This window comes from Hirundo rustica, chromosome 6 (assembly GCF_015227805.2).
Source record: "Hirundo rustica isolate bHirRus1 chromosome 6, bHirRus1.pri.v3, whole genome shotgun sequence".
Classification (NCBI taxonomy): domain Eukaryota; kingdom Metazoa; phylum Chordata; class Aves; order Passeriformes; family Hirundinidae; genus Hirundo; species Hirundo rustica.
This window is the reverse complement of record NC_053455.1, coordinates 34,504,016-34,529,110: the sequence shown is the minus strand read 5'-3', so window position 1 is coordinate 34,529,110 and position 25,095 is coordinate 34,504,016. Positions and strand designations below refer to the sequence as shown.

General features: G+C 40.5%; 1 protein-coding gene across 6 annotated transcripts in view; it reads right to left on the bottom strand.

Moving 5' to 3' along the window:
• MEIS2 (Meis homeobox 2) overlaps window positions 1–24,716 on the bottom strand; it is a 174,796-nt gene extending 150,080 nt beyond the window's left edge. For 3 of the 6 annotated variants that reach the window (XM_040066605.2, XM_040066609.2, XM_040066610.2), the window contains exons 1-7: window positions 24,418–24,710; window positions 23,125–23,357; window positions 21,126–21,267; window positions 20,555–20,605; window positions 19,726–19,776; window positions 18,648–18,797; window positions 8,533–8,647 (exon numbers count right to left, since the gene is read on the bottom strand). In XM_040066605.2, coding sequence (XP_039922539.1) covers window positions 8,533–8,647; window positions 18,648–18,797; window positions 19,726–19,776; window positions 20,555–20,605; window positions 21,126–21,267; window positions 23,125–23,357; window positions 24,418–24,429 — 754 coding nt within the window. In that variant the 5' untranslated portion in view covers window positions 24,430–24,710. Of the gene's footprint in view, window positions 1–8,532; window positions 8,648–18,647; window positions 18,798–19,725; window positions 19,777–20,554; window positions 20,606–21,125; window positions 21,268–23,124; window positions 23,358–23,929; window positions 24,001–24,417 lie in introns of those variants that run through there. The other 3 variants (XM_040066606.1, XM_040066611.1, XM_040066612.2) reach the window with 2 other exon arrangements.
• Between the last annotated feature and the right edge of the window lie 379 nt (window positions 24,717–25,095).

Genomic DNA, 25,095 nt, shown 5'->3' with positions numbered 1-25,095 from the left:
TGGTAAATATATTGCATTAATTCTGAATATGACATAAAGGTATACAAGCGTTCTGTCTGACTCAACAGCAACATATCATGGCTTAAGGAGGACATGTACGCTGATCTCTGTGAGCAAAGAAAGAGCTAATTGGGAGTTAGATTCAGTGTGATTATCAGCTTGTTTATGATAAGGGAGTACTCTTCTGAATAGCACTGTAAATTCATTCCCTGATTGTGGTGTTAAACCACAGCTCACCCCTCCCCCCCCCCCCGCCTTTTTTTTATTTGGTTAGAAGGAGCTTTAAATTATTTTAAGCAGATGACAGTGTCATGCTTTGATTTTCGTCCATCTTAAAAAATAAATCAGCTACATGAGCCTGATGTCAAATTCCACTTTCTTCGGAGAAAGGCACATTTTAAGTGTTTACTATAAGAACACATTTGGGTAATTTTTCCCCATGTCATTATGAACATTAGACTGACCCAATTAATATGAAATGTTTCTATGCTGCTGGAACAGACCGTGTTACAGAAAGAGCCATTTGCACAACCTGTTCATGATTATGGGCCATAAGGACACAAAGATGGCATAGACATTTGTGGACCATCTGAATTCTTACAGAGGAACGGGAAAGAAGAAAAAAAAAAAAAAAATTGTTAGCTGACTGTTGTGGGTCATGTTTTTTAATCCAGAGTATTGGACATGTAACACAGCAACAAGAGCTGATCATTTTGTTTAATCACCTTTTGGATGTGTGCCAGATGGTCTCTATTGAGAGCGCTGCAAACAGAGAGAGATGAACTGCGTCTAACATGCCACTAGAGCTTTCCCGTAAATGTCTGAGAACTGAATCCAACAAGAATTCAGTCTCAGAGCAGAAAGGGATACATTTAAAAACTATGTGCATTAACTATACTTTTCCCCATAGAATCCTCACTTGGCATGAATAATTTACCCTCTCTTATGCTAATGGGATCATGAAAGTATCCCTGTGTCTTTAGTGCAGCTATTCTCAGCTTTCAGTAATTACCCCACCCAGTGAAAATAACATGGCTCCTGCAGCTGAACGGCCTACCAGTACCTGGCAATTAGAAAGATCATGGCTGACAGAGGAGCGGCCCAGAGATGGACACACAAGCTTCGGCAGCCTGAGGAGCAGTTTGAAAAATTAAAAGCCTGCCACTGTGAACATTTCCGTCGTTGCTTAGGCTCAACATGGAGAGAGCAGTTCCCGCAAGGGCATTTTTATTTTTTAAGGGTGACACAGAGTATTCCAATGTACAGTTCAGACACCCCCATATTAAGAAATAGAAACGTTTCTTGAGCATCGACAGTTAAAATGAAGCTTTTGGTTTGGTGGTGTTTTTTTTTTTTTTTTTTTTTTTTTTTTTTTTAAATAAGAGCTGTCTTATTGAACAAGAGGGAGAGAATTAAAAAGTCAATTAATGAGTGTCCTTCGGTATCTGACAATTTTATCTGCTACACAAAGGAAACCCTGTAGTATTTCATTAATGAAAAGTTTTTATAAAACCATTACAAAGAACTAGGCTTTGACCTCTGTCCATAGCACTCCGTGTTAGGTGGTTCACTATGTAAAAATTATCAGGCTAAAACATCTGGGAAAGAAAGCTATGAAACAGCAGGGAACGTGGCTGGTTTATTGTTTATCTTTTGTTTATGAGGCAGTATTCAAGTTTAATTACTACTCTAAATTAAACTCTAACAGGCATCAGGAGACATCCCTTTACACAACTATGTTGAAAAAAAATCCAGAGATTCCAACACTAGATCTTTCAAATAAATTGGTATATATAGGAAGAAATTAGTCTCTAACAACACAGGAAGATATTTAAGCACTTAATACTGTATATTTGAATGTGCTGCATTTTGAAGCCATTAATATTGTAGCAAGCATACAATTATAATTAAGTGAATGGAATGTTATCTAGCATTTGGAGGCAAATTGGGTTAGGCTGAATTGGATCTGAGATAGAAGGAATGGCCTAAGGGGGAATCCTACCTTTGTATTTTGAAATACAAATACATAAATAAATATATATATACACACATACATATATTTAAAAATACCCAGAAACATGAAATCAGAGACAAACCTCTCCACAGTAACAATCTCTTAAGTAAAATCATGTCTTTTTTTCTCTGAGTATTCACATACAAAAGTGGAGGAAAGAGTTCACTGTTTATTGTAACAGAAAGTGACCAGTTATAGATGAACTTAGCTGTAGGAAAAAATAAAAGTTGAAAGCAACTAGCAAAAGATTATTCCAGATGGCATCTGTCATATTGTATTTAGGGTTATTTTAAAGAGATTACTGCCACTATGAAAACATTCCATTGACAGAGTTTTACTAGGCTGCATTTGAAACCCCAGCAAAACATACTACAAATATGGAAGTAAATGTGTATGAAGATTTTTATCCACATTTAAATATACAAACCTACATGGATTAAAAGGTAAGAGTGAGGTGAGTAACTTGAATACAAGTATAATATTTTAAACCCCCCCCACACACACTCTCTAAGCTGTAATTTAATAAAAGGTGAAGAATTTGCAGTTGCTACCAGCCTAATTAATAGAACACTGTACAGTGAAGTGAAAATTCACTATGAAATTTTAATGTTACTTATCAAACAGTGGTTAGGGACACACATCTTCTTGCAGTTATTGTTTAATTGCTGGAGTCAGCAATTAAATTAAATTTAAAAAAATAAAATTTGTTTTTTCATGCAATAGACAGAAATAAAAGAAAGGATGGGAGGATATCAAAATTTGACTATATTTAGCTAAGCTGGTTCTGGCATGATCATGGTTAATGTGCATGTGGTGTGCAGTGTGAGCTCAGCAGTTACTGGGCCAACTGTCTCAGTATTTCTGGGAATTCTGCCTATTCACAGTGCAGGGATTGTTCAATTGCTGCAAAATGTACAAAATGAATTTTACAAAAATGAATTGTAAGGAAGGCCCCATTACAACGATTTTACAGCAAAGATGTCAACATCAATTTTTCTTTCATGCATAGCTAATGATTAAAACAACATATTCCATTTGCCTAAGAATTTATTTCTTATTGGCACATCAAAATATTGAAATCAAAGTTATCTTTACCCTTATTACTCATTGCTGCTGAACCCACACCATTGTTCAAACCATGAAAAAATAAAGCAAACTTGGCAAGAAATACTTAAAACAAAGGCTCATCAATATTCTCCAATTTGTCAACATCTCAATTACAGCAATGGAAAAAAATGTAAATTTCATGTGCTTTGAACACTAAGGGGTCTATTCTTCTGTCAGTGCACATGCGTAACTCCCATCACCATTAATGGGAATTACTCATACATATCAACACAAGGACGGGCCCCTCAAACTTGAAAGGAAAAGATGAATTAATAAGGGCTACTCGCTTCCTGTATCTTCCTCAGTTGAAGAAAGTCATTGTTCTTTAAGAGTTTTTCATACTTCATACAGTTCACCTTTATGAAAGCTGTGCCTTCTGAAATAATGCATCTCCAGTGAAGCATTATTTATTAGCAAGTTTGATTTTTCAGTCTGGATGTTTCAGCCCTTCTGTGAGGAATTTCCTTTCTCACAGAGGACAGCTCTCTTCCAACAAAACCATACCCTATCGCTTTATAGGTAAAAAATACAAAGGAATAAAAATGTGTTCTGAATCTTTATGATGAATATGCATACTAGCTTCAGTAGGCTTACCATACTTACAGAACTAGGGGAAAAAAGTTGTAGCATTAGCTTTTGGATTAGCTTCCAAAGACTTTGCATGAATATGTTATTTCCTAATTGTTGCTAACATCAACATGTCCCTCTCCTTTTTCTAACTACTGGAGTTTGGTTCTAAGCTTTGTGTAGAGCCAGTAGAATTTCTAATGTTAAAACAGACCGTTGGGCTTTTTCCCTTAGTCTTGTAAACAAATTTGATTTGCATACTATCATTATTAAAGGATGGTATATACTGAATAAGAAATAATACTACTTAATTTTTCCAACAAGCATCAGTCCAGAGAGTTAACCTGTGATGGATGCTTCTTTTCAGTTAATATCTTAGTTGAATTTGTCCTGAACCAGATTATGGAGTCTTTGCCAAAGAAAGCTATCACGGACAGACATCAAGCTGGCACAGAAGTGCTTCTAAACTACTTTGAGATTTGCCCTAGAGAGTAGACTCAGATATTATTTATAAAGGGGCAGATCATTCAGCACAAGTAGTTACATTAAAAAAAAAAACAAACAAACAACAAAAACAAGCCTAAAAAGCCACACAATGAACTACTCACTCACATGTGTAAAACAAAATAGATATGATACTCATTTATATTTTTACTGCTCTATAACCTATCAGAATTTTCTAATCTCTGGTTTCTTACTTATGATCAAGTTTGTTACCCCAGGTCTAATCCTAAAAAGATGCTGAACTTCCTGAAAGGTCCTGAAGGAAGACAGCCTCCCTCTGACTTAGGTGAATCAGGCCCTTTGAGTGAGTGAACTATGAATATGACAGATCAAGTATACAATCCTGGTATCATAAAACGTGAAACTAAAATTATTCCCTGGTGCTTTCCTGTAGACCATATGTTTTTAAACCTTAAAAAGATTTATTTCCCATTTTTCATGCATAATCTGCCTTATTCGTTATTTGCAATATCCCATAAAGAAATTAAATAGGAATTAAAGTCTGGGAGGATCATATCCATCACTGTGGTACAAACTGATGCCAAATTCTAGAAATCATTTAGCCTTTTACATAAAGGCAGCGGCTGTTTTCACTTTGTTTTGCAAAGAATAAAAAACAGAATACCCCAGAAGACTTTCAGATGTGTTTTTTCCTCTCCAAAGGAAAGGGTGGATGATAAAGCTACACACACCTTTTAATCTTCCACTTAGAGTTTTTACACATATATTCCTTGGCAAAAACCCCAGGGTCTTCTCTTTCCCCCCCTCTTCTCTCACCCCCTTTCCTGCCATCTCCCTTGCTATAACTCAGCTAACCCAACAGAACCAGTCAGTTTTAAATTTCAGTTGGGACCCCGGTGACCTGTTAATGAATCTACAGAGAGGAGAAAAACTCACAGTGTTGAGTTATGCCTGGTGTTGCTAGCTGACTTGGAGTCAGAAATGCTTGAAGCGTTAACGTAATTGCAAGAATGTGAAAAATGAAGCGTTGGGCTCCTGAGCAAAGCGAAAGGTCAAAGCAAGCCCTACACAAAACAAGTCTCTGGAAGATGGCCTCATTAGACCATTAAATCAGCTTCTCCTTTTTCTCCTTTGTAAGATGTTTAGAGTGTTTTATTTTTATTATTGGATACGTTTAACTCTTTCCAAGGCAGGGGGAAAGTTGATCGGACCTACTACATAATTACTAATCTTTAAAATAGTACCATTGATTTGCATTTGTGGATCTGAACTGGGATAAAGTCAATAAATGCTTGGTGGATTACAGATCACTACTACTTTGGTTTGCCAGATGATCAATATGTTGTATAGCTTAGTTTTCTGTTGAACAAGTGAGGTGACGTGCTAAGAACAACATAGACACTCACCACTAATAAAATTAGGATAATCTTTCAACATTTACTGCCTGAAGGCCCTTTCCTTAACTCTTCCAATGCCAGCATGCGTCTAATAATACCAAACACAGATTAGATTAACCCTTTTTATGCCAAAGGGCAGCCAGGCACTATAGCGGAGAGACTGTCCTCCATAAAAAGACAAAATGCCTACACATTTTTTATTTGCTTCAGTGTGAGAATTATGGGTGTACTCTTCCAGGTAAATAAATAAATCTACCTCATGTAGAGAAAGTCCACAAAAAACAGTCATCATTTACCCAAATCCTTTCCATCACCTCCTTCCCCAAAATAAAATAAAATTAAAGAAAATAATAATTAAGGGGAAAAAAAAAAAAAAAAAATCACAGGATGCACATCATACACAAAAGGCAAAAGCAGAGACCCTTGGAAAGAGTGCTCTCAAAAGCCAGAAGAGACTGACTGTAGGATGAATCAATCTCTGCTGCCACCAGGCATTAGTGGAGAAGACTGTAAGTTGCTAATGTAACCCAAGACTCTCTAATGAGCTCCCATTTCCAAGAAATCCTTTGGGGCAAGTGGAATACTTGAAACAGCATTTGTGGAAGCTCTTGGCAAAACTGCAAGGAAACCAAGTTGACCCAAGTAAGTAACCACACTGGAATAACTGAAGAGAGCACCTATCCTACTTGGCATTGTCTGGGACCAGCTCACTGCTGGCTCAGGAATTATAAGGTAAATTTTCCCCCCACTCAAGGAAGTCTAAGGATAACTCAAGACAGACCTCATTCTCTTTACTGTTTCCCAGGACTGAGAGGGCAAGAGCAATCCAGAGCCATCTGCAATGGGAATTCCACTGGTGCTGTAGAATAATCTTTCAGCTGCCAGCAGCTGAATGGAGAGGTGATTTGCCACTCGATGTCAGCTTTCCTTTAGAAAGCCCAGATGTGCACAAAGTGAAACGTACTAGCAATGTTTTACCCTGCTAGAGTGGACAGCACTAGTGACTGATTTGGCCCCTCAGAGGTTTTTCCTCTTCTGCAGAAATGAATAACAGGTTTGTTGAAATCATATATATTGGCAGAAACCTGTTTAAAAAGGCAAATTGCTGTAGTAATCATCCACTGCTTTTTCTAATGCTTAGAAATATTTCCCAAGCACACAGAGTTACATGACAAGGGATCAGAGACTGTGAAACGCAAGATCCCTGGATAAGGATACAAGGGATTTCTTTATATCGAGCACGGATCAATGAAGGAACTTTTTCTAATTTCTAAGGGGTTCCTGGGGCAGAGTGATGATACAGGTGTGAGGAAACTTCCTCCCTAGGGGTGAAATGAAGATGGCAGACCAACTAAAGAAATTATTTTTAAGCAGGCAAATCATATGCTACACCAAGCACTCTAGCTACAATATACCATGTAAAAATAAACATTTGATCCCCAGTAAAGCCTATGGCCGACCAATATACATAACACCAATATGCTGTTTAGCAGTCGAGCTCTCCCTGTCATTAGCTGTTGAATCTGTAACAGTTCATGCTGGGTCTTGCACAGCTCAAATTTAATCCCATAGCAAAAAATCCTTGTGACTCATTTTGGAGTTGGATCACACCCTTTGCCATGGCTGCTTTCTATCAGCAGTAAGATTACAAATGTATAAACAATTCTTACAAATAGGAAACAAAACAAAACCACTCTACCAGAAACAAACTTTGCAAGTCCCTAGAATCACAACAGGTACAACACCAGATCATCAGGCAGATGAGGGGAACTAGTTCTGTGCCAGGCAATGGGTCATGTAAGGGACATGAAATCACATATCTGTTCTACTGTTTAGGCATGGCAAATATCATGGAGGGAAGCAGTCTGCAGCATGAGACTAGACAAAGCGACTCTAGCCCTGAAGGCTTCTCCAGTTTTGGGATCCTGCAAGGCTAGCTGGATGCCCACCCTGTCAATTGGCTCTGCTGGGCATGTGGGGAAAAAGACAGGCAAAATGCTGCAGATGTGGAAGAAACGTCTCATGGTGAGACCACATCATAAGACCTTATAGAGTTACTGGCAGAAGCTTACCATGGGTACAAAGCCAAACAAGAATGGAGTCCGCCTTAAACTCTGGACTAAAAAATATCAAAAAAGGAAGGAAAAAAAAAAAAATCATCTCTTGAGTCAAGATCCAAAAGTGACAGCAGGACATCTTTACCCAATTTTTAGCACTGGAGCCTTGACTCTTACACCTTCTGGAGTCACTTATTCTTCTAATAAGCACATGTAAAACACTATCATAACAGAATGACAGCCTTTGACACTCAGCATGGATGCAGATGACCACACATAAGGGGCAATGCAATAGGAAATAAAACAAAAAACCCTGAAATAATAATCAAACCTCCTGAACCTTGAGAAAGTTTCACTGTATATACAGAAGAGGTTTTGCAGTTCAGATGTAACTCCATTTACCATTCAGAATTCAGATTTTCAGAAGCAGAAACAAATCTGTACAAGCAAACATTTCAAAAACCATTTTTCTGTCTAATTCAGGGTTTGCTTCTACTTCATATAATTTAGCAGCTTCATAACTTCACATAGAAGTCTCTTTCTCAGATAAAACTACAGGTTAAACTCTCCATCTTTGACCCAACTCAAACAACTGCACCACAGCTGGAGAGTATGTCTGTCATTATATTTACTTACACCACACAAAAATAAACTGTAGATAACCAAATTTGTAAAGGAATTGGCAGAACTAATCAATTGTTATTACAAAGCTTGTTTGAAGATTAGATATTTCGCTTTGAAATAACAATAAAATGCAGCTAAGTGGGTTAGGAAAAGGAAATACCGTCTCCCTAACTTACAGCTGATTATACTGCGAGTCTGCCACGCCATGTTTACTCTAAGGCAGATGTACTGATATAATGAAAAAAGCTGGAGTTATTTTAGTCATGCCTACTTTGTGGAGGGAAAAAGTTTGACCTTTTACCTTGCTCACTGCTGTTGTCTCCACTCTGGGAAGCGTGGCCCCCGCTGGAGGGCCCTGGTGTGCCTGCTGAGTGCGTTGAGGTTGCATCATCGTGGTCTCTCCAAGATGAAGGATTCTGGTGTCAGAGTGCCAAGGAATTTTTTCCACGGTTCCCATTCCAATAGCAAATGAAGAACAGAAAGCAAACCGGGAGAAGAGGGGAGGAAGGGGAAGAAAGTATACACATTAGCATTTGTGAAACGGGCCAAACACCTATACTCTTTGCACAGTGTAATAATTTTCAGCAAAGGCAAATAGAGGAGATACAAAGATTTACTTGGTAAAACACAGGTCAGATTTTTTTTTTTTTTTTTTTTAACTTTCCACAGAGTTGTCTGGATTTAATTGTGTGAATAGTACTGGAAAACAATATTTCAGGACAGACAAAAAAAACCCATAAGTTTAGTTTCTTAAGGAGCTCTACAGGGCAGTGGAGGACAGAGGAGGGAAGGGCATCTACCTACATAGTTCATGATACTAAGTGTTCTCGTTAGGATCGGGATAGGAGGTATGCAAACTATCTCCCCACACTGCTTTTCCCGACTGACTACGCCTGCAAGGGGAGAAGAGGAGGGAAAATTTTTCAAGAAGTACAGGAGAACACGCATGAGAGAGGTGTCCTCACTCCCTAACCTCTCTGTCACCCATTTAAATGCTGGAAAAACTTCCAACAAAGTCAAAGCTGTGAGGGGGAAATAGGAAGCTTTCTCTGAAAGACATTACATCGGGAAAGATGCTTCCTCACGCCCAGCCACCACCTTGATATGACACATTTCAAGAGACTTTCTAGCTTTATCACTCTAACAGTTCACTTACAAGAATTGTCAAGAACAACCACCAGGTGATTATATAAAACAACACCTATAGTGATTTTTATGTAATTCATTCTACATTACTATGCATGAAATGCTACAAAAGGGAGTGCAGAAGACAGACTTACAAAGTTTGCAAAACTTGGCTAAGTAAGAGCTGAACTACTGTGCTTAAGTCACGTTATTCATGTACACTTTCTAATTTATTGGGTATTGGTTTTCCCAGAGAGAGGAGCTACTATTTAAAAGGACAAGTGAGGAAAACGTAATGTTACATTTTAGTGCTACTTTGCTGAGTGTATTCTCCTCCTGTCCTCCTCCCCTTTCCTGATCATTCCCAATACCCTGCTGTTGCTTAAAGGAAAACAGGAATTCTACTGTACAGGAAGAGCTTTATCAGCACCACATGAAGGCAGGCAAGAGATGGAATTTCCTCTGGCAGAAAAGGAGAGCAAGAACACATGAAACAGATCAGAGCAGTGGTTGGACCTTCACTACTTGTCACCTGGATGCGACAACTTAAATCGAGCACGTTATAGTGATTCAACAACAAAACAAAGAACAAATCTTCCCTCAAAAAAAATTGCTTCTTAGGTAGCTTAGGTTTGATTATGGTTTAAATCTACATTGTGAAGTAACACTAGATTATTAAAGCATGATGAGAAGCTGAAAGCAGCAAGTGACAAGACAGATAAATTTTTCGAGCAGGACTGCTTCTGACCTCATCTACATCAATGTGTAGTAGGAATAAGTTCAACATAATCAACTGATTTACCCACTGTAAAATACAGTGTAAGTGTGATTGGGACCAAGTCCCAAAATCTATATTGAAACATCTCAAAGTAATCTTCTAGCACTGATTAGTACCACATGCTGTATAGCAACACAGAATAGAACTGCCAAGTAACGGCTTGCTACGATACCCAGCAACATAAATCTGACGGGCCTGACCTGGATCGCAGCTGAGACAAAGGAAAGAGCCCATGACTTCAAAAGGTTCCCAGTAAAGTCTCAGGTGACCAAAGGGTAAGAAGGATCCAAATCCCCTTCACCTTACAGACAGACACACACATACACTCACATATGTGGTTCCACAACAGGAAGACATGAATAAAATCAGAAGGCAGGTCAGGATCTGAAATTTGCCTAACCTGTCTGCACAGCACACAGCACAACAACACTTACGGCACAAAATCACGAGCCCCTCCAAAACCTAGAAGACTGGTCGACTTTTCCTTACACAGAACTACAGCAGGAAAAAACTGCCGCCAAACAGTATTTTATATCCATTGAGGTTATTGTCTTAATTTTATCTAATTAATACTGTTATACCCCACAGTTAAAAAAAGAAACAAAAAACAAAACCACAAAACAAACAAACAAAAAACACCACAAGAAAAAGAAAAACAAATAAACCCCAAACATTTTACCATCATTTTTCAGAGTCAGGTGGAGAGAAACACAAAAAGAAAGATGAGAAGTCTTGAAAGTTGAAGCAGCCCAGGTGTTATTAAAAAGAACAAAAAAGTTGAAAATAATGTTGGCAAAAAGTTCAGATGGAAATAAAAGGCAAAAACTGTGCAAGTTTCTTTACAGCCTGGATTAAAACACAGTTGTGCCTATGAGCTTCTCTTTTTATCTCTGACTTAGGAAACCACTCAAATAGCTTCAAGCTGAAGGCAAACAGCAGACAGGAGCTCTTCAGCCCTCTGCAGCCTCTCAGCGTCAGCTGTTTGCCGGATGGTAATCAGATAAAGAGCAAGAAGAAATACATGAAAAAGAAAAGAAACAATAGCATAGCATGAGTTTAGCCCTCCAACAACATCGTGCTGGAACCTTCTTTTAGAAAACGTAGTAATTGCAACATGTTCACCTAGGATAAACTTTCCAGGGAACACAGTGAGTTATGCTAATTTTGTGTACTGCGGGCTCTCTTGTGCTGGCTGTTGTTGGAGCTCCTTATCACGTGTATGAATGTTACAGTAATTAACTGGTAACAGCTCAGCTATGTTTTAAGGCGAATGTCATCCAAAACCTATCATACAGTATTTCAAAATCTAGACCAGCCTTTCTGTTTCAAAGCCGTAAAAATTTGTAAAGGATCGCTGAATGAGGCTTCCCGCAGCTGAAAACACTTGCTGTCTTTACCAGGCTGAGTTGTTCTTGACCTCAGTTTGTAGATCCGGTTTGAGAAAGACAAACTGTATTGACTGAGAATTCAGTGTGTTTCTTGTGACACAGTTTTCTTGAGGAAGCTTTTTGTCAGAGTTTTGTTGGAGAGCAGAAAATATAGGTATTTGTTAAATGCAACATTAGAATGTTGAAGGAATTTGAAAAGGAGAGAAATAGCTAGACTTTAATATTGTAAAAAATGGAGTTTACAGACCCATAAAAAGGCAGCATTCTTTTGGTTTGGACTAAGATCATTGTACAAGTCAGGGAACTGATCTTTTTCTCCCCTAAACCATTTCCAGCCTCACATCCCTCAAAAAAAATTCTTGGCTAAATGACTAATCATAAGTATTAATTTTATGCACATCTTCACAAAAAAAGCACCTCTAAAGCATGCTTCTCTGGAAAACTTCATCAGTATAGTTGAGATACCTGAAGAGATCCTAGTCTAAAGCCCTCTGATATTAGTTACAATTTTTTCTGTTAGTTTCAATGAAATTTGTATTGAGTTATCACACTGAAAAAAAAAAAATTAAAAAAAAAAAGGAAAAGAAGAAACCAAACATATAGCATTAGATAAAATGCACAAACTGCTCATACAGCTTCTGATTTCTTGCAAGTTTAATAATATACTTTTCAGAACCTCATTGAAGAGTGTGGATGATATCTGCCAAAATGCAGATATTTTGTCGGTTCTCTGTACGTGTGCATACTATAAAAATTTCACACATGTATGACCTAAACTAATTCCAGATACCATAGAAAGTGAACAGCACACGTGTATCTATTCCCAGTAGTTTTAATAATTGGGAGCCAAATATGGTACTCCTCTTGCTCTTACCTAATTGTGTTAAAGAGCAGTGTTACTAGGAGAAAAGCAGTGAATACTGAGTAGAGCACAATAGGAGATGGAAAATAGATACAAGAAGCTGTGTCTCCAGGGGCAGTATTTTCTATTTGCTGGGCTACAGACTCACAGCTGATAATGCAAGTTGTAATTAATATAAAAGCAGGAGACAATATGGGGAAAGCTTGTACTAGCAGGGCCACAGGAGATCACTCCGCTGCTATCCACTGTTTCTCATTTACACACATGGCCTTCTCTAGAAAACATAATTTAACCAGTGTTTTTTCCCTTGAAAGTGAAAAAAAAAATTGATTTATCACCACCATTGAATTTTACTAAATCTAGAAAAGAGCAACAGAAAGGACAAGAGGCATAGAAAGCCGATCTGATACATTTCTCTTTTGTTGATGCCGAAAATCTGCTGGAAACCATAAGAGTTTTTAACTAGTACAGGATTTCTTGAACAGAGATGTTGTAATAGAGAAATCTGATACAGGATAAGCTTCTGACAAATTGCAATTCTTACTTTGTATGTCCAAAATATCTGCTGGGCAAAGTCTGGCTAGCTTTTTGTGAGTCCTGCTAGGGCTGATTCTGATCTCATACTGCTTTTTATGGTGATATTAAAGACTCAATTAACCATAAGGAATCTGCTTCTTATTTATAACTGGGAAGTAAAATCAATCAGGCCAGCTGATACCCTTGTGAATAAGCTGAGCAGGATTTGACTCACATATTTTAACTGAAGTTTCAAGTACACAACTCTGACAGGATCAGGCTCCAATATAATTTTATCAGATGAAATTGACAAAATTATTAATCTTACAAGAACAAACAAAACACAACTTGTTTTTATGAAAGAAACTATAATGGCTAGAAAGCTTATTGTTTCAAAACATGGTTGACTCAAAGGTCTGGAAAATTAATTTTAAAAACACAAAACTGAACTGAACGGAACTACTTGATACGGATGGCACTATCCTCCTCAAACACAATACAAATGCTGCTCACCTTGCTCTTACAAGTAACACGTGTAAACACAGTAATTCTACTGATGTGACTGATACCCTAAAGATCTGTATCTAGGTACAGCCATATATGAAAATGTGATAGACTACACAGGACACAGAAATTCATCACACGCATGAACCTGTGTTTCTGTGTGTGTATCTGTGTCCGTGTTCTGCGTGTGTAAACTTCAGGATGGTACCTTAGAGATCATGTTGAGTGCATTTAATAATAAACTTACTATTTAAAGAAACTTTCAATAAGACAAAAAGACATGAAAAAACTCTATTTTTACATAATATGTATGTTTTCTAAAAAAGACTACTCCTGGCATTGCTAAGGTTTATTTTCCAAAAGATGCGTACTTAATATGTTTATTTTTTGTACTCGAGTTATACCATTGAAACAAAAACAAATCACAGCAATCTGTCAGATATTTTGTATATATGTACAAGTTTTAATTCTTGTCCCTTGATTTTGCATTTGACAGGAGTGTCAGGAGCAATTTTTGAGTCTCCTAGAACATGGCAGCATCCTGAAAAGCTGCATGTTTTGTGTTTTCTAATTAAGATTGAAATCAGACATGGAATCCACCTGTCACCAAGGAACTGAGACTTGAAAAATCAAGGGGGTGTTGGTTTTTTTAAATTGTCCTTCTATGTCATTCTGTATGGCTACACTTCATCTAGACTGATAGACAAGTCAAACCAAAAAGGGAACACAGTTATCGATTAGATACTGAAAAACTATTGGTTCAGTTTGAGAGAACAGAGTTTAAAGTTAAAACACTCAGATTTGAGACTTCAGTTGTTGACGGAAGTGTGCCTTGGCCCATCAAAAAGCAGGAATGTACAACATTATCTACAGTCTTGGAAAGTTCCTGATGCTCTTTGCCCCTTCAAAAAGCACAGGGCTTACTGCAATGTCCTAAGTCTTAAGGCACATTCTAAGTTTGTCTTATTATTGTCGCAGTTAGCTACTTTGTTTTCCTTCTGATCTCGTGTTTCTTGAAACTCCCACTGAAGCCCACAAAAGTGTGGCATACCTGCAGATTCTAGCATCAGGCCCCAAATTACTTCTTCATTACTCAGTGAAGTCTTACCTAAAGATTGAATTATATTACTGGAACAGGTATGTCCCACACTATTTTTATTTTTTCTTATCTGCAAAATGTCAGGAATTTGAACAGACAATTCTTTGAGGAGAAATTTTAAAGAAATGTTGTCTGGATATCCAAAAGTACAAAATAAAGTATCTCCTCACATGAGAGCTGAAAGGTTTAATATTCAGACTAATCTTTCTCTTCTACAGCTAAGATATTGGATTTTTAATCTGTCAAGAGTCTTTTTTTATAAAAGAGATGTATGTATATTTGTATCAGTTTTAATGGTATTTTAGGAATGATGATCTATATATTATTACCTCTGAGCTACAAAAACATATGAAAAAAATCAAGAAGACTGAGGCCCTGGTCCTGTTCCCACAAAAGCCAGTGGAAGGACAGCCATAAATTTCTGTGGGAGAATTACTAGGCTTCAAAACAGGTTTGTGCTAAAGGAAGAATTATATGACACCAGGTGAGGCCAGCTACAAAAGAAATGTAATTAAAATACAAAATGTTCTCATATGATTAAAAAAAGTTTAGAAATCTCCAAATTTTACGAACATCATGTTTTCAAAATTTGAATAGCTTGAAATAAGAAAAAAAAAAAAAAATAAAAAAAAATAGCTCTGCAATCTCATCAGACATAAGAATTCAGGACATGGCCTGGTATGTTTAGTTGAACAATAGTAAATTGTCTGCACTGGGAAACCAAACTTGAACTGCAGCTGCAAAGGGTTTGTTTCTCTCTTTTCTTATCTTTTTTTTTCACCCCTAACTAATCTGGTTCAGCCAGGGCATAGCTGTAATTACCTTCTTCCCATCTACAGCTAATACCTCAGAGCAATAAAAAAAAACTGAGGGTGTTAAAAATTCAAACACTAATTATGGGCTGTTATATTTACTAAACACAGCTGAGTAATAACAAAAGTTTCAGCTTCTTGTGGCCAGCACTACACTATTTGATCTGCCATGTCCCTGGACCCTTTACACTAACTATATTACATAACAGTTAATAGTGCACTAAAATAAAATTCAATAAGCACATTTATTACCAAACATGTACAGCACAACCACTTTCAGCTGTCTCCTTTTTTCAGCACAGGTGTATCTCTGAAGAGTTCACTCCTTTGTTGTTTTTGGGTTTGGTTTCCAATTAAGTTATATAAATAGCAGAGCAGTAGATTTTGAAAGGGGAAGCATGCAATATTTGAGTACCTCGTTTAAAGTCTTATGGTAAATATTGGCTAATCCTACAATTCTTTTTGTTACTTTCCTTCTTGCCTGTTTAGGATCTAGAAAAACAATAAAGCTGAGAGCTGCCTTACTTCCTAATTCAGCACCGCCACTGTCACTACTACCACCCCTCACATTCACATTAAACACACACAGGGTAGCTTTACACTACTTAATAACAATAAAGGGGTATGGATTTTGGGGGTGTCAAACAACTGTCACAAACTGTCACCTCCACAAGAGAAACCTTGGCACGCAACAAATTAACCTACTCTTCTTTTGGGCTATCATTATTCATAGCCAGTCAGTTGAAATGCTCCTAGTATTTCATGTGCAAATAAAACCATGAGGGGAAGACCCGTGGATCAGAATAGTGGGCCAATACATAAAACAGAGGAAACAACATGCTGTCTCTGTCCTTCTGAAGTGGCTCATCATCACCCCTACACCAACTTTCACCAAATGAGATCTAGCCTAAGGCTATATATTAAATATGCATATCAAGGCAAATGAAAAAAAATGAACCTGGAGAGCTAAATTGGACAAATTTGCATGCTTGAACTACTACATTTTCAGGTAGATGCTCAGAAATGGTAGCTCATTTTTTAATAGACTTGCATGTTTATATCAGCCATTTTTTAAAGCTTTTCCTTTTGCATAAACATGCATTTCTTTCTGCTGGAATATTGTACAGGGCAAATATAAAACGTGGGAGTTTGACTAAGCTATATAAAGGTGTTAAAGTTTTGTCAGGAAAAAAAGCTAATATATTAAAAAAAAAAATCCAATAAGGAGACACATTTCCCAAAACGCATGAATAAAATGTAACTATGTGATACAACTCTTCATTTCCCAGTTGGTGTTCTGGTTGCACAAATTATTGCTTCCTTTCAAAACAAATAGCAGGGGGCTAAAGTAAAAATGTTATAGCTCAAATCTCCAGGAAATAAAAGGCTTTAAATTATAATACCCAATGAAGTGGTAAACCCTAACGGGTGCAAGATAAATGGGTTGTCATATTTATTTGAGTTTGTTTTTGGGGCCACAATGCAAGAGGAGATTCTTCTTAGGGAAGATTATAGTTACCAAATTATCAAAATGCTAACCCCCTCCACTCCTGTCCTATCATTGTGTGTGAATTTAAATATTATAATGGAGCACTGCAAATTGGCTTGAGCATTTGCCATCTGCCAGAACCCTAAACAGGCTAGTTTATCTAATCTCTTCAATATAAACATAAGCATGCTCCATTTCTACACTTCCACTTGAAACACACTCTTGTAAAGAAACTGTACTGGAGAAACATGTTGGGGGTTTTTTTTGTCCTGTTTCTCTAAATTTTACACAGTGACTCACTATCTTTCAGGTTGCCACTCATTCCAATTTCTTTTCTAGTACTCTCCCAGAATACTTATGCCCACGAATTTAGGGTTGTAAAATGCCATGAAACAAATATTTTTGAAATTGTGTCATTCCTCATGGAGTTTATTACCTACATGTGAGTTAGCTGATAAGCAGAGAAACTTTAAGGAAGATCTGCATACATTTGGTTTTTTCCTCTCAAAATAATAGATTTAAAATGTAAAACATAGCACAAACCTTGTCATGCGATGTTTACTGAATACAAATGAGAAAATGAAAGCTAAGGCTTGGGTCCAAAAATATTTCCCGTAACTAAGCCACGCCAGAAGGGGGACATTCAGAAGAATTTATTATTATTTTATCTCCCAATTCAGCTTCAGTCCAGGTCTAATGTAATTACCAAATACACACAAAACCAACATGTTTTCAAAGGAAACAAAAGCTCCTAGAAAGCTCATTCTCCCTGGGCTTCCTGCTACTCTTCTTAACACACTGGGAAATAAAGGCAGGCGCCTGTGCAGAAAGCATGGTTAACTTCACACCGGGTGTTAAATTAATATTTCAACCGCTAAAATATTAGACTCTATCATTTAGATTATTAGTTCAATTGAATCTAAAACTGTATAAACCCCTTTGCCCCCCAGGGATGCGTTCCTATAAATAAAGTGGAGTTCACACCCACCCTTTTTAACCAGAACTATTCCTTCCCTTTTCTGCTGTGCCAGCTGCAGTCTTTCCCTCCACATCCCAAAGTCTCTCTGCATCTACATCTTTCGAAGGATCAGAGAAGCCGCTCCAAAACCCGGAAAAACAAAGGCACTCTCCTCACCACGCACACCAATGCTCAGTCCTACACACATTACACTAATTCACCAACTCCTAAAGCGTTAAAATCAACTGCTAACCTACGGTTACTCAATCATCATTCTCTCCAACTTTCTGTAATACATTGTTAATAATTGCTTCATCAAGGTTACTGTCTTTTATTATGAAGATGCTTCAGGCGTTTGGCAATAAGTCCATATTCTGACAATAAATTGCTATAAAGCAAAAGCATTGGAAACTCTAATGTGCTAACCCCTTTTTTTTTAATGCAGTGTAGTATTGCCAATAATTCTCATCACTTGTCATCCCCACAAGAGGGGAGGGGGGAGCAAATCAGCAAACTTTCTTCCTAACTTTCTTGTCTGTGTTTCCTTACATTGATGCATTGATTACAAAGTTGGCAAAGAACAGGAGAAAGCACCGATCCCCACACCAAACCAACAGTTTGCTAGCTCTCCAAGCCACCCAGACCGGGAAACTTTACAAACCATTGCAAACTCGATGCTTTACAGATGAAAACTGAGGGAAATTTTTGCATTTCTACAACTCTGCAAAGTGAGAGGGAAGTTTGAAGATGGAATTCAAGGTTGCAAGAGGTGAAGGTAGTAATAATACTAATAGACAAAAGCAGCAAAGCAAGGAAATGTGGAACAGGTCCTCTAAGCAGGTTAAAAAACTTAAAAAGTGTCATAAAGAAAACAGAAGGACTTACATGATCGGCTAAATTTGTGGAAGATCCTGAGAGTTCTTCATGGTCTGATTTGGAGCTGCCATCCCTTTCATCAATAACAAGGTCTATTGGCATTTTTCCTTTCAAACAACTAATGTACCGATGGCAGAAATTATCACACAATTCATGAACCTGAAAAGAATAACAAGAATAATAGAATCAATGATGGCAAAATATCATTTTTCAGCTTTTTTTTTTTTTTTTTTTCATAACAAGTACAACCCTCTGATCTAGTCCACAAGTAACTCTAATTAAGGGGGACAATAGTTGAAGGCAAGGAAACAATAGAGAAATTGTTGCAGCACATATTATTCTCCAGAGACTTGCTGCAGCAACAAGTTAGAGAGAGAGAGATAGTGGGCTCGGACTTGTGTGCTGAAGAAAATGTGATTTGGTGATAACATCGGAACACTGGAAGCTGGACCCAGGTGGTATCTCCGGGACATACACAACCCAGACAGGTACAACTAGTCACTCGGGACAGGATAAGTTTAAACCGGGGCTAAAAAAAGGTCTAAATGGCCGGGAGCAGTAAAATGAAGCTACTTGCTGAGGCTGTGGGAAGAGCCATTCTCGTCCCAGGGCACAGCCCCTGCCCACGCCTCGCAGGGGCCCCTGCCTCTTCCAAACATTTAGTGCTTGCTTGGGGTTAATGTGCCTGCCAGAGCTGGAGGGGAGAACGAGGGGTTTCGTTTCTTTTTGTTAAACATAATATTTCTGAGTGGGGAAAAAGAGCTTCTACTGAGGAAAAGGGTAAGGAGGATGAAAGGGGTTTAATATTTGATATTCGTAAATACTGAAATTGCACACACACACACACACAAAAAAAAAAAAAAAAGGGGGGGGGGGGCAGGAACGGCCTGGGCATGTCTGTCGGGTGTCACATGCTCCGATGGCACAAGTTACAGTGTCACAATGCATTACCACTATCTTCTCTGGCCATGTTTACAAGTCAGCCCAAACAGCAGGGAGGAAGGGAGCTGAGTGGGGGGACGGGGGGCTGGGGAAGGGGAGAGGGGGTAAGGAATGGCGTGCCCCCGCCCACCGCCGTGACTCTTACCTTTTCTAATTCCAAAAGATGAAACCTTAGTACTTGTATTGCTTGGATCATCTGCAAGAAAGTTTTGAGCAAGGGGTTACGTGGGAGACAGGAGCACGGGGGCTGGGCAGAGCCGCGAGCCCGAGTGGGAAAGAGGGAGACGGGGATTGTCAGGGCGCGAGGTCATTATCCAGGATTTTAGCTCATTGCTCACGCTTCAACAATTTTGATCAACTTTAACCTAAAGATTTGATTTTTATCATATTTATTCCAGGAGCGGCGATTAGTGCTTTATTACCGCGATCTTGGAGAAAACATCTTCCTCTGCTCGTTCCCTTCTCAGTACCCCGGCCCTCATCCCTGAGGGTCCGCAGAGAAGTCAAACACACACTTCCACCCCCACCCCCTCTCGCAGGAGAAAGGGAGGTGAATGTGTGTTTGAATAGTTTGGCATCTTCTTTACAAGCGGATTTAGGCACTTTGAATATTGAAATCGTTCACATTAGCAAAAGAATTACATTAGAAATCTCCAGCTCTCTCTTCTTAAGCAGTTACTTCCTTCACTTTTAGCTTCCCGTGGCTTTCAGACTCAGCTTTGCAATGCATTGGGGCTTGAGACTTTGCTCTGACTGGCTCTAAGAATAAAGCTCTTTGAAGCCCCTTGACGGCGACTTGCCGACCGGCCGGCGCCCCGCTCCCGTGCCGGCGCAGCCCGGTGCCCGGGCCGGCGGCCGCTGCCCCCCGCACGGCCCGGCCCGCTCCCGGGGCGGAGGAGGGCGCTGGCCGGCAGCTGGCGGAGGGGTCGGGAAGGGCGAGTGGGGAGAGCGGTGGAAGAGGGAGAAGGCCTTACCAAATTGTCCAGTTCTGGATTTGAAGAAAAAAGTGGCTTTTCGGCGCGGACCTGCAAGAAAAAGGAAGAGTGGCGTGAACTATAGCTTCTGTCTTTAGCCCCATAACCGGATCGCCCGAAAGGGGAAAATCCCTTTGACAAAACCGGCCGGTACCAAAATGCGGCTGAAGGCGCCGGGTCACCGAGCTGTGGAGGAGAGCCCGCTCCACTCCTGCCGGTCCGGCACTGGGCCGGTCGCCGGTCCCACGGGAGCCTTCTCCTTTGGGTCCCCTGCCTGCCTCCCGCTCCCTCTGCCTCTAAAACTCGGCCACAGCTACCTTCCCCTGTCATTAACGCAGGAGGGCAAGGCCCGGGGGTCCCGGGCCGGCAGCGTGGAGAGGCTGCCGGCCGCGGGCGGGGGTGGAGGTCAGGGCCAGCCGGGCCACCAGGGCGCACCCCGCCCCGCCGGAGAGGGGGCGCCGGGGGGGAAAGGGAGGCTGCCCCTGCCAACACCCCTGCCCCGTGGGTCGAGGCGCTGAGGGGGCAGCGGGAGCGCTGGTGAGGGTCGGGGGCGGGGGGAGAGGTGCCGGACCTGTTTAGCGAAGACGGCGATGTCCTCGTTGAAGGAGTCGGAGGAGCAGACGTCCCCGCCGGCCACGCCGGGCTCCCGGGGCGTGCAGGTCGCCAGCTCGCACTTCTCAAAGACCAGAGCCAAGAGGGGGAACAACGGGTGCCTACCGGGCGGTGGCACACAAAGAGAGGGGAGGGGGTGGGGGAGAGGGGGAAAGAAGAGCTGTAATCAACAAGTTTTTTCGTGGGTTTTTTTTTTTTTTTTTGTGTTTTTTTTTTTTTTTTTGTTTTTTTTTTTGGTTTTTTTTTTTTTTTTTTGTTTTGCCTTTTTTTTTTTTTTTTTTTTTAATGCACGGACACACAGATACGGACACACAGGCACAGCCACACACTGCAGTCTCGCAGTAATGCCCCGGGCAGAACAGAGGAGAAACGCATTTTGAAATAAAAATACTGGGTTTGCTGGTGAGTTGGTTGTTGCTGTTTTGTTTGTTTGTTGTTTTGTTGTTTCTTTTTTTTTTTAAATTTTGAAATTGCAGTGCCCTAACCACATCCCCCTTGCAGTCCTCACCGAGGAGGACAAAAGTGACCTCTCTAAACGTACAAGGCACCGAACGTGCTCAGCAGCAGCTCAGCTGAGAATGTTACACTTTTGCCACAGCTTAAAATACCGCAAAACCTGGAAGATCCCATCCCTACCCTCCAGCTATGACCTAAAACGAGAGCACAGCTAGGCAAACTGCAAACTACTTAATACGTAATTTTATTTTTCAAGGGGCCTGCTAACAAAAATGTGGTGAAGTTTCCTGGCTTAGGAAGCACACCCAAGTAAAATACCATCTGTCCAGATAAGTGAGCTGGGGAGGGGGTGGAGGAAGGGAGCACTTCGTGAAATATTTTCCCATAGTTGGTGTAGTCAGGAAAAAAAAAAAAAAAAAAAAAAGTATGCGTGCTAAGTAGTAAGCATGCATTTGTTTCTTTACCCCTTTGGTGTCTGATCAAGGCCCCACACTCTGTCATAGATGTTACTAGCTCTCCTTTTAGGATCAGTTAGTATTTTTTCCAAAAGGCACTGAAGGGAATCAGTGTCATTCCCTCCAAGCAAAGCCCAGGTTCACGCTTGAGTTTTGCTGGGTATGGGTTTCTTTTTCCTCATGTTCTTTCTTTCTTATATAAAAAATTCAGCTCATTGCCCAAAATGTATTTATTTCTTCTATCTCTGGGAAGAGTTGTTTGCAAGAAGTGAATCCCCTTTATTCTTACTACCTTCTGCGATGTAAATAGCTCTTTATTTACAAAGTTGGAAGAGTGGTATTATGGCACAGAGGAGAACACCAGAACAACACTTCTCCAACTAAAATCCAGAGCAATGAGAGTCTCTAACTCCTAAGTGGGGCCCATACGAGAAAGAAAAAAAAAAAAAAAAAAAAAAAAAAAAAAAAAAAAAAAAATACACCACGGGTAATACAAGACAGCCCTTCTCCCACCACCCCCCCCCCAAAAAAAAAAACCAAAACAAAACAAAACCCACAACAACCCACAAACAAACAATCAAAAACCCAACATACAAACAAAAGAGAAAAAAAACCGGAATAAATAAAAAAAGAAAAATGGCAGGACAAGGCAACACTACCTCTCTCCAACCCAGCCTCTCTCCCCAGGAGGTCTGTTTTCCACCCCGTTTCCCGGGGGTGCTGGCACCTCAGCCGAGTCAGGCTGGGATCGCTCTCGTCTCGGGATCGCCCTCGTCCCGAAAACATCCTCGTCCCGAGATCGCCGTCCACGGCAGTGCCCCCGGGCGGGTCTCCCTCCGGAGCGGCTGGGGGCTGCCCTGCCGCCGCCTTCCCTCCGGACTCTCCGGGCTCCCCCCGCCCCGCTCCGCTCCGGGGCCCACTGGCCGCTGCCGCCGCGGCCCCGCGGGAGCTCCCGCCGCCCGCCCGCCCCGCTCCTGCCCCGGCCGCTCCGCGGGCACCAGCGCTGCGGAGCCGGGCCCCGGCGCCGGGCGGCCCGGCGGCACCTACCCGTAGATCGCATCCTTGTCCCGCTTCAGAGCGTCGTTGACAGCGGAGCCCATGCTGGCCGGCATGACATTGGGGTGCGGGGCGTGGGCGCCGTAGTGCTGTCCGGCGTGGAGCGGCGGCCCATGGTTGAGGTGGTGCACCGGGGGGATCGGCCGGGGGGCGTGGGGGTCCCCGTACATGGACGCCGGCACCCCTACTCCGTCCATCCCGCCGTAGTGGGGTAGCTCATCGTACTGTCAAAAAGCGGGCCGGAAGAGAAGAAAGAAAAAGAAAGAGGAGAAGAGAGGGGGAAATAATAAAAAAAAAACCCCAAACAAACAAACAACAACAACAAAAGTCAGAAGAGAGTAAAGCACCCCGACAGACACAAACAGAGCGAAACAAAACAAGAAAGGCCACAACAGAGAGAGAAATGCTCAAAATGAAATCAACTGGGACCGGGAGCAGGGGCTGGAGGGGCTGAAGGAGGAGTGGGGGTGCGAGGAGAGGTAAAAGGGGACAGTGTGTTTGCCTGTCTGCGTGTGTGGGGGAAGACGGTCCTCTTCAGCATAGGCAGGAGAAACCCTAACAAGGAAACGGGGATGAAAAGGAAGGAAACGGAGGAAAGAAACTAGAGTTACTCTGCATTAGAAAAGAAGGGAGGAAAAAAAAGAAAAACAACAAAAAAAAACCCCACAACAACAACAAAAAACAAGCAGAATCAAAACCAGCTAGATAAATAAATCAACACTAGAAAAGAGAGAGGAAAGGTAGGGTGCATCGGGAGGAGGGAGGGAGATAAAGGGGGAAATAATCTGAAAGTTACCAGAAACATTATTTAGTAGCAATTCCCCTTGTCCTTGTCACAGCCAGAGACAAAAAAAAAAAAAAAAAAAAAAAAAAAAAAAAGGAAAAAAAAAAAAAAGCAGCTATATGTGTATACATATATATACATTCGTGTATACATAGACACACATATCTATTTCTTAGTCTTTGCTAGGCAGCAGCAGTAGCGGCGGCGGCAGCAGCAGCAGCAAGCTTTCCCCTGTGAAACCCGTGCTACTGAGCAGGCAGAGAGCAGGGAAATCGCGCTGCTGGGGAAAAAGCTAGAGAGGAAAAAAGCGTGGAACAATTGCGGAGAGACACACACACGCAGAGACACTCATGCACACACACAAAAAGCCAGCGAATAATTTTTGCTGCTATTTTTTAATAGTGGCCGCCATCATCATCAGCAACAGAGGAGAGCAAATCGGACAGGCCCCTCTTAAGAGAGGATTTATATATAGGTAAGTGTTGGAGATTTAAACCTACCCTTTGCGCCATCAGTCTGCGCTCCAATAAACTCCTGGATGTGTCGTATATTTAATATCCCAGTCCAGCAAAGAAAGTGATTTAGAGTGAAGAAGATTCCTTTTTTTTTTTTTTTTTTTGCAACCCACTTATAGACTTCTCCTATCCTCCAATATGGGTAAATAATAATAATAACAACAACAATAACAACAACAATACATAAAAAACAGTCAAGAACCACGATGAGTTTCTGTGTTTTCTTCTTTTTTTCTGTCTCTTTCTCTTTCCTTTTTCTCTCTCTCTTTTTCCTTTTTTCTTTCTCTACGCAAAAAAAAAAAAAAAAAAAAAAAAAAAAAAAAAAAAAAAAAAAAATTGTCAAGCCCCCAAACTGAAGGTTACGATCGGCCCGTCAGCAACCCACATGTAACCAAACTGTCGTGTCTCATGGCTTTTTGCCACTCCAGCTGTCAATCAAAGCCAGGGAATGTCAAGGTAGTGAATGAATGATGGTTGATGATGATGAAGAAGAGAGGAGGAATCTTTTTAACCCCGGTTTCTTCTTCCAGTAACTCCGTGCTCGGGTTTTGCCTTTCAGGATCGCTTATAGGGCTGTTGGTTTTGGTTTTGTTTTGTTTTTTTCAAAGTACTGTGAAGGGGGGTGGGGAAAGATGCGAAGAAAAAAAATTGAATAGTTTGCAA